The 9,672-nt window shown below is 41.4% G+C and overlaps 1 protein-coding gene across 1 annotated transcript; it reads right to left on the bottom strand.

The window, feature by feature from the left end:
- Positions 1-687: 687 nt before the first annotated feature.
- Positions 688-4,693, bottom strand: LOC124150958. The gene is made up of 6 exons (XM_046523172.2): positions 4,614-4,693; positions 3,500-3,568; positions 3,155-3,268; positions 2,335-2,409; positions 1,843-1,984; positions 688-1,180 (listed from the first exon to the last, which is right to left on the bottom strand). Exons 1-6 carry the CDS (start codon positions 4,620-4,622, stop codon positions 1,053-1,055), a joined length of 537 nt encoding a protein of 178 aa, XP_046379128.2. The 5' UTR covers positions 4,623-4,693; the 3' UTR covers positions 688-1,052.
- Positions 4,694-9,672: the final 4,979 nt, after the last annotated feature.

Below are 9,672 nucleotides of genomic sequence, written 5' to 3'. Positions count from 1 at the left end.
CTGACCACCCGATCCCGTTAGTCGCCTTTTACGACAATCATAGTCATGTTTTACGGCAAGCATGGGTTGCTGAAGACAATTAATTTGCCTTTAAATGTGTTTGTGACGAGGGCCAAAGCCTAACCCGGATGTTCACCATTTGCTAGTGGCATTTTAACTGCTCCCATGTTGCCCAGTTGCCTTTGTGTCACTGTTCATTAAAACGTTTGTGCTGTGAAGGAGTGTTAAAGTTAAGGCAACACTCTCTTGAAGACATATCTCTTGCATATGCAACGTGTGATTGTGTTTGTTCAGTCGTCTCTCTCTCTTGGTATCGACATCAGTTTTGTAGACAAAGCGACAATTTCTTGATACGAACCGATGAATGAACCCTGAAAACAGCTTTGTCATCTGAACTGTCATATCAAAACGTGTCAGCTTAGGATTGGAGGAAAGAGATGTTTATAACATCCAACAAGGCTCATAATTTGGGATTCCAACTCATAACTCACAATCATTGAACAACTAAGGGCCGCAACTCTACAAAGCAAGTTCCAGACCACAGGCTCTCCCTTTGTGTTTGGCTTTGTTTTTTGTTTTAAAAAGCAGCCCCTTGTGTGAGTATTCACTTGAGATGGAAAACTTGTAGATTTAACAATCGCAATACCATTTAAGTAAGGTTTGAAGGAACGACAGAAATACTTAAAGTCGATGGTGAATATTTTATTCAGTTATAATCAGATTTGCAATACCAGTACATGCATTCTTCTTAATTTCACATTGTTATATAGGCCAATTTCATATACTATAAACAAAATAATTATGTTTTGTATTTCATAATACTGAACATATTCCTAAAGAGTCCAATATATATGCTCGTTATTTTACAAGGATACAAACTACATGCAAATTTAAATATATAATAATTACTTGCAGGTGTGAAATTGTGTATTTCAGTGTCGTTCTATTTTTATATTTGAGTTATTGAATGGACCAAACCTAGAGCATAATATCATGTTGATCATATTCAAGACATTCCACCTTCGACGTGATGTCGTTGTTTTTTATGTGACTTATTTATCTACAACATTAAGGGTAGCTCTACACACTTGTACCATTCGACAGTAAGTGTTCCACCCTTCGTCTCTACTATAAACCTCGACACATTTGCGACGCCAATCGCAAGTTCTCTTTCTTCTTCCTGCAAACGAAATTCATTCATGAATGACACTGAAATCGGAGGTATTGAAAACATATTTGGTCCGCGATTAACTATTTCCATCTGTTTTAGCACGACTAGTTCTGTTTGCCAATAATGTTTCCCTGAACAGGTTCTTGTAGCAGACCCGTGAGGATTCGGGGTAGAATACGTCTTCATGAGCAACCAATGCTTGCCGTAAAAGGCGACTATGCTTATCGTAAGAGGTGACTAACGGGTACGGGTGATCAGGCTCGCTGACTTGGTTGATGCATGTCATCGATCCCAATTGCGTGGATCGATACTCATGATGATATTCTCAATCGCTGTATCGTCTGGTCCAGACTCGATTATTTACAGACCGCCGTCATATAGCTGGAATATTACTGAGTGCGGCGTAAAACAACCAACCAACCAACCAACCAATCTTGTAGCAGAAGTATATCAAAGTGGGTTTGAATTGTTCAAGAATACTGTGCCTTTAAGTGCCAGTGTGTGCAAGGCTTACATTTAATATTCAAGAAACAAGAAAACAATGTGGAGCTCCCCCCCCCCCCCCACACACACACACACACACACACCCACACACACCCCGCGACCCCTCCCCGGGGAACCATTAGATGTGCAATTAGATATACATAAGTATAAGTGTGTAATCCACGTACCTGTGCTGGGGTCTTCAGTTGCCGCCACCAAGGCATAGATGGTCCGACCCTGGCACTCAGGAACTAGAGCTTGGATGGCGGCTACTGCATCAGCATCAACTTCCTCAGCAAACTCAGTCAAAGTGGTCTCAGCATAATCAATCTAATATTAAAAAGATAATTTAAAATCATTTAATATTATATATTTCTTATTAAATGTTTGCCGTAAAAGGCGACTATGCTTGTCGTAAGAGGTTGGTTGGTTGGATGGTTTGTTTGTTGTTTAACGCCGCACTCAGCAACATTCCAGCTATATGACGGCGGTCTGTATATAATCGAGTCTGGACCAGACAACCAGTGATTGACATCATGAACATCGATCCACGCAATTGAGATCGATGACATGCATCAACCAAGCCAGCGAGCCTGACCGACCGATCCCGTTAGTCGACTCTTACGACAAGTGACTGGTTATATTAATGGAAACAGGATATCATTGAGTATTTAACTTACCTCTTTCGGCATCGGGGTCAGGGGTTGCACGTAGCAGGAGGTGGTGTCTTCTCCTTCCTGGGTCACAGTCATCGTCTAAGAGTATTAAAGGTTATATTAGATAAGGAAATCGGTGCCTTATTCAGCAGGGAAAGGATATGAGTTTTGCAAAATCAGTAAATGTTGGTTTGTTCGTTTGTTTGTTTGGCCGCACAAAGTAATATTCTACTAATGTGACGGCGGTCTGTAAATAATCGAGTCTGGTCTAGGCAATCAAGTGATTGACATCATGACCATCGATCTACGCAATTGGGATACGATGTAAATCCAGTGGTATGTTTGTGTGTTTGTGTCTGTGTGTCTGTGTGTGTTTGCGCCAAGTATGGGCCTTACCGACCAGCTAGTAACAAAACCGGATATTGTTATTGTTATTATTATTAATTATAATTATTATTTTAATCAAAGTTATGAGCCTAAATATGATTTGGGTAAATTCACAATGAAACGATGCAATTTCTTTTAGAATAGAATTATTTTTTCAAGCATTTTCTGGAACAATTTATTTTTTCCGTTAAAATTCCAGGCCTAAATCACCCTCCCGTCGCCCACCACAGATTATCAATAGTCGGCCCCGGACATGGATAAAAATGTTAAAACTGCATTCATTGTTTTTCATTCATCTGACATGTAGTATGGGAAGCGTGCCCCCTAATTTCCAAAAACTTGTGTCAATTGCAACAGAAACATATAAAGATAAACAGAATTGATGAAGATTTTTGTCTGTTTCTGTAAGTTACTGCTACACTTGTCTCTGTTATTTGACAAGCTGTACAGAATATACCTTGTTTGTGAAAAACTGTGTCTGAATGAGTGTTCCGTTGGTATATCTGATGGTTGTGGTTCCACCGCATGTCGTCGCTTCTATTGTCTCTTCAAGTTGTACCACAGTGCACTCCTAAAAGGCAGAAAACATTCACCTGAAGCATCACGTTGACGAGCATGTCAATGATGGACAATATAATTACTGGACTATCACAAATCCGGTTTAAATCTAGTTGCGAAATTTTTAAAGAATAAATTATTTGTCAACACGATAAAAATATCCATGCAGAGTCTACAGTTATGAACGAGAGCATAACTCGTCGAAAAATGAATCTCACAACAAAATAAAATAAATTATACTTACGTTTTGCCCACCGGGGTCACACATACATGCACGGAAGAAAATTGCAACTAAAACAGACAGCATCAGAATCTGCAAAAAAAAGGGAAACGAGAAAAAAATTGAAAAATGGTAACATCATTGGTCTCTTGTATTATATGACTGCTGACGAAGGCATAATCCGCGATCCATGTCTCTGTCCTGCTACTCTCTTGACTACAACGGTGTGTTCTTGATTATTTTATTTTCGGGGAGAGACACGTTGCTTGAGCCAGGTTTGCTCAGACTTAACAGAGAGATATACAAAGTCAACGCCAGAGAAATGCCAGTTTTAACTATATCACTCAAAATTAGGAATAACACCAGGTGTTCGCGAAACGGGACCAAAGGGAAACGGCGGCGGCCCGTAAACAAGAAACAATCAAGTGATCCAGTGACACGCCAGCGCATTTACTAATGTGGCTGGAACTGAAAACAATGCTTACTTTCCATTGAGTCTGATACGCAAAAGTACAGAGGTTTTGCAACTTATAAGCAAGGCAAACGTTTAAAGAATATGTTCAAAACCACGCATCGGTACTTTTCAATTTGACATGTCCATATTTCTTTTGTACTAGAATTCAAAGCTCCATAAAAATCTGTACAAACAGAAAAATTGCTGGCTCCAGCAATGTACGACAAAATCCCTGTCCCAAACGTTAACCATCCTCAACGCAATTTTGGAGGAGTGAGAGAGTTGGGTTTCACGCCGCTTTTAACAGTATTACAGTTATACCACGGCGTGTCAGGTTAATGTGGGACGAAAGCCTGGAGTGATGCAGGTCTCAGACGTTGACCACTTCGGTGAAACCCACGAACACGGGTATGGTGCTGACAAACCTAGAAACATAATCGAATCGGGATTCGAACCCACAATCATAGGTTGCTGGCGTGCCCAAGGGACGCAACTCTGCAATGCGAACCAGGGCCCCCCGTGCCCCCCAATCATGGAGGAACTTCTCTGGGGCTGGTGTTTGTTCAGGTGAACCGTTTAACATACATACATACATACATACATACATACATACATACATACATAGTAAAAATATTTCGGTTTAATCTACATGTTTTGATACATACATGATTTCATGAAGCCTACCTTGGTCATTGTGGCGTTAGACTCTGGAGGATCTCTTCTTAGCTTGTTGTCGTTGAATCAGCTTGCCAACCCGCTTTTATGACCACTTGAGCTCTGATGTCGTTTATATACTCAACGATCAAAACGTACCTACACACCCTTTTCTGAAATCACCAATCATATGCTTAGTGGTTAACTAAATTTATGATATTTTTCCAAGCAACAAACCTGATTGGATCACCTCAAACAAGCTTTACGTAAAAAAACTTTTCAGAAACATCCTGCTTATCGCCTACGCATGTATGATTATTTATTTCTCACCAAAATATCGTGAGCAGCCTCCTATCAATTGCTTCATAAATTTAAAATAATTATGGATGCTGTCGAAGCATATGCTAACAAATGGACCAAAAGAGAAGATTGGTTTGTCCGCCCAACAGCCGGCTGTCATCAGAAGTCTGGCTACCATACATGAGTTGGCTGGTTGGTTTGTTGTTTAACGCCGCCCTCAGCAGCGGTCTGCAAATAATCGAGTCATGGACCAGACAATCCAGTGATTGATATCATGAGCATCGATCCACGCAATTGGGACAATGCATCAGGGAGCATATCTTCTAAACCATGTTAATAGGAAAGGCACCACTACATAACCTGCTTGATAGGTGTAAAAACTTTTGAGAAGCTAAGTTGTATGGTTCGGGATATATGGTCCGGAAAAGAGCACTACCCTCAAGGTTCCTAAGTTCATCAAATTTTCATGGAAACGACAAAAATATAAAATTCTAAAAATCTCTAAATAGCAAAAGGCACTTCTACTGAGCCTGCTTGTTATGTGTATACGTACCAAGTTTTGCGAAGCTAGGTTGTACGGTTTAGAAAATATGCTCTGGACAAGAGCAGTACCCTCAAATTTCCTAAGTGTATAATATTTCCATGGAAACGACAAAAATAAAAAATTCTAAAAATCTCTAAATAGCAAAAGGCACGACTACTGAGCCTGATTGGTAAGTGTACCAAGTTTTGTGAAGCTAGGTTGTACGATTTAGGAAATATGCTCCGGAAAAACAATGATTACAGACGGACAGACAGAGAGACGGACGGACGGACATACTGATGGCTATATCCCCCCGTTATTATATGTCGGGGTGATAAAAACACAGGAATTTTGCAAGGAAGTCTAATTTAAGCTACACTGTTGATCTGATATCGTTCAACAATGGTCAAATATACCATTAGAAATAGAAAGAGACCCATGCAACCAAACCAACAAACCAATAACAACCAATACATCACCTGTTTTCTATCCAATTTCATGTGACATTTAATACTCTTAGATAGGGCCAGATAGGAGCCGCCACCACGTCCTGCTACATAGAAGGCCTGACCCCGATGCCAGACGGGGTAAGTTATATGCTCAATGATATCTTGTTTCCAATTATATAACCAGTCATTTCATCGATTATTTAGTAAGAAAGACATATATATTAAATTACATCAAATTATGAGACTACTTTGACTGAGGTTGCTGAGGAAGTTGATGCTGATGCAGCTGCCGCCATCCAAGCTCTTGTTCCTGAGTGCCAGGGTCGGACCATCTATGCCTTGGAGGCGGCAACTGAAGACCCCAGCACAGGTACGTGGATTACACACTTATACTTATGTATATCTCTATGGACATTCATGAATATACTGATTGTACCTGTGTAAATATGTATTGGAGAAAACTGAAACCTGATTTTTAACAATAATGAATCGTCGATTCTACATTAATAATTTTGCTTTAAACAACTAAACTGGCGATTTTATGAACGTTTTAAGTTAATAAAATATCATGTTTTAAGTTGATATTCTCATTTTTGATGAGCAAAACAGGAATTACAAATTGGTCCATAGTATATTGTTAAGTACTACGGTAAACTTTTTATCATCGCGTAAACAATATAAGATAGACCCATTTATGAATTACTGTTTTGATCATAGAATTAGGACCCGTTAAGATCCGGGTTAGAATCAATTTTCAGCAGTCCAGGCTGGAGAGTCTGAACAGGCAACTGACGAGATCGTGTGATCAGGGTCGCTGACTTTGTTGATGCATGCCATCGCATCCCAATTGCATGGATCGATGCTCATGATATTAATCACTGGATTGTCTGGTCCAGACTCGTTTATTTACAGACCGCCGTCATATAACTGGAATAATGCTGTTAGCGGCGTTAAACAACAAATCAAACTAAACCACGTCCTGCTACATACAAGGCCTGACCCCGATGTCAGACGGGGTAAGTTATATGCTCAATGATATCTTGTTTCCAATTATATAACTAGTCATTTCATCGATCATTTAATAAGAAAGACATATATATTAAATTACATCAAATTATGAGACTACTTTGACTGAGGTTGCTGAGGAAGTTGATGCTGATGCAGCTGCCGCCATCCAATCTCTTGTTCCTGAGTGCCAGGGTCGGACCATCTATGCCTTGGAGGCGGCAACTGAAGACCCCAGCACAGGTACGTGGATTACACACTTATACTTATGTATATCTCTATGGACATTCATGAATATACTGATTGTACCTGTGTAAATATGTATTGGAGAAAACTGAAACCTGATTTTTAACAATAATGAATCGTCGATTCTACATTAATAATTTTGCTTTAAACAACTAAACTGGCGATTTTATGAACGTTTTAAGTTAATAAAATATCATGTTTTAAGTTGATATTCTCATTTTTGATTAGCAAAACAGGAATTACAAATTGGTCCATAGTATATTGTTAAGTACTACGGTAAACTTTTTATCATCGCGTAAACAATATAAGATAGACCCATTTATGAATTACTGTTTTGATCATAGAATTAGGACCCGTTAAGATCCGGGTTAGAATCAATTTTCAGCAGTCCAGGCTGGAGAGTCTGAACAGGCAACTGACGAGATCGTGTGATCAGGGTCGCTGACTTTGTTGATGCATGCCATCGCATCCCAATTGCATGGATCGATGCTCATGATATTAATCACTGGATTGTCTGGTCCAGACTCGTTTATTTACAGACCGCCGTCATATAGCTGGAATATTGCTGAGTGCGGCAAACCAACAAACCAGCCAACCAACCAACAACTCTGTGTATAGTATGATTCTATTATTGCGGGCTCTACACTACCACCGCGGGCTCTATACTACCATCGCAGGCAGGCAAATCAAACTAAACCAAATCTTGTTAAGTGATACTTGTGGAATATGTGCATTATGTCACGTTTGGTTAATAATTATGCATAATCAGGACACAAACAACCTAATTTGGGTCAAGGGACATCATCCAAACAAAATGGTTCTTTTCTGACCAATTTCGAATGGAGGTAATTCCACTTCAAAAACTTTCCAGAAACTGTCATAAAAACGTTAACGTGTATACATACGAGTAGCCGGGACATACCGTAACTGGTCCTGTTTTCGGTAAGTATCATGCTCCGATTTGCATGTGTGAACAGTTGACATGGGGTGGGGGTTACGAGATTTCCCCATACCGCGATGGTATAGAGCCCGCGATGGTAGTTCAGAGTCCGCTATGGTAGTATAGAGCCCGCGATGGTAGTTTAGAGCCCGCGATGGTAGTTTAGAGCCTGCGATGGTAGTATAGAGCCCGCGATGGTAGTTCAGAGTCTGCGATGGTAGTATAGAGCCCACGATGGTAGTTTAGACCTGCGATGATAGTAAAGAGCCCACGATGGTAGTATAGAGCCCGAGATGTTAGTTTAGAGCCTGCGATGGTAGTTTACTGGCCGCGATGGTAGTATAGAGCCCGCGATGGTAGTTTAGACCCGCGATGGTAGTAAAGAGCCCATGATGGTAGTTCTGGGCCCGCGATGGTAGTTTAGAGCCCACAATGGTAGTATAGAGCCCGCGATGGAAGTATAGAGCCCGCAATGGAAGTATAGAGCCCGCGATGTTAGTTTAGAGCCTGTGATGGTAGTTTACAGCCCGTGATGGTAGTATAGAGCCCACGATGGTAGTTTTGGGACTGCCATGGTAGTTTAGAGCCTGCGATGGTAGTATAGAGCCTGTGATGGTAGTTTAGAGCCGGCACTGGTAGTATAGAGCTTGCGATGGTAGTATAGAGACCGTGCTGGTAATATAGACCCTGTGATGGTAGTATAGAGCCCGCGATGGTAGTTTAGAGCCCACGATGGTAGTTTAGAGCCAGCACTGGTAGTATAGAGCCTGCAATGGTAGTATAGAGCCCGCGATGGTAGTATAGAGCCTGCGATGGTAGTATAGAGCCTGCAATGGTAGTATAGAGCCTGCCACGGTAGTATAGAGCCCGCAATGGTAGTATAGAGCCAAGGATGGTAGTATAGAGCCTGCAATGGTAGTATAGAGCCCATGATGGTAGTATAGAGCCTGCGATGGTAGTATAGAGCCCAGGATGGTAGTATAGAGCCCGCGATGGTAGTATAGAGCCTGCGATGGTAGTATAGAGCCCGCGATGGTAGTATAGAGCCTGCAATGGTAGTGTAGAGCCTGCGATGGTAGTATAGAGCCCGTGATGGTAGTAAAGAGCCCGGTATTGTAGTATAGAGCCCGCGATGGTAGTATAGAGCCCGCGAAGGTAGTATAGAGCCCAGGATGGTAGTATAGAGCCTGCAATGGTAGTATAGAGCCTGCCATGGTAGTATAGAGCCCGCGATGGTAGTATAGAGCCCGGTATTGTAGTATAGAGCCCGCGATGGTAGTATAGAGCCTGCGGTGGTAGTATAGAGCCCAGGATGGTAGTATAGAGCCCGCGATGGTAGTATAGAGCCCAGGATGGTAGTATAGAGCCTGCGATGGTAGTATAGAGCCTGCCATGGTAGTATAGAGCCCGCGATGGTAGTATAGAGCCCGGTATTGTAGTATAGAGCCCGCGATGGTAGTATAGAGCCCGCAAAGGTAGTATAGAGCCCAGGATGATAGTATAGAGCCCGCGGTGGTAGTATAGAGCCCGCAATAATAGAATCATACTATACACAGAGTTGTTGGTTGGTTGGCTGGTTTGTTGGTTTGCCGCACTCAGCAATATTCCAGCTATATGACGGCGGTC

Source organism: Haliotis rufescens, unplaced genomic scaffold, assembly GCF_023055435.1.
Source record: "Haliotis rufescens isolate VD_foot unplaced genomic scaffold, xgHalRufe1.0.p SCAF_12, whole genome shotgun sequence".
In the NCBI taxonomy this organism is placed as follows: Eukaryota; Metazoa; Mollusca; class Gastropoda; order Lepetellida; family Haliotidae; genus Haliotis; species Haliotis rufescens.
This window is presented reverse-complemented; position numbering and strand designations above follow the sequence as displayed.

Excerpts from the sequence above, each read along its gene's own strand:
- LOC124150958 (XM_046523172.2), bottom strand. Across the intron at positions 1,985-2,334 it reads TGACCCCGATGCCGAAAGAG|ATTGATTATGCTGAGACCAC; the intron begins GTAAGTTAAATA and ends TTTTAATATTAG. Across the intron at positions 1,181-1,842 it reads AACTGAAGACCCCAGCACAG|GAAGAAGAAAGAGAACTTGC; the intron begins GTACGTGGATTA and ends TTTCGTTTGCAG.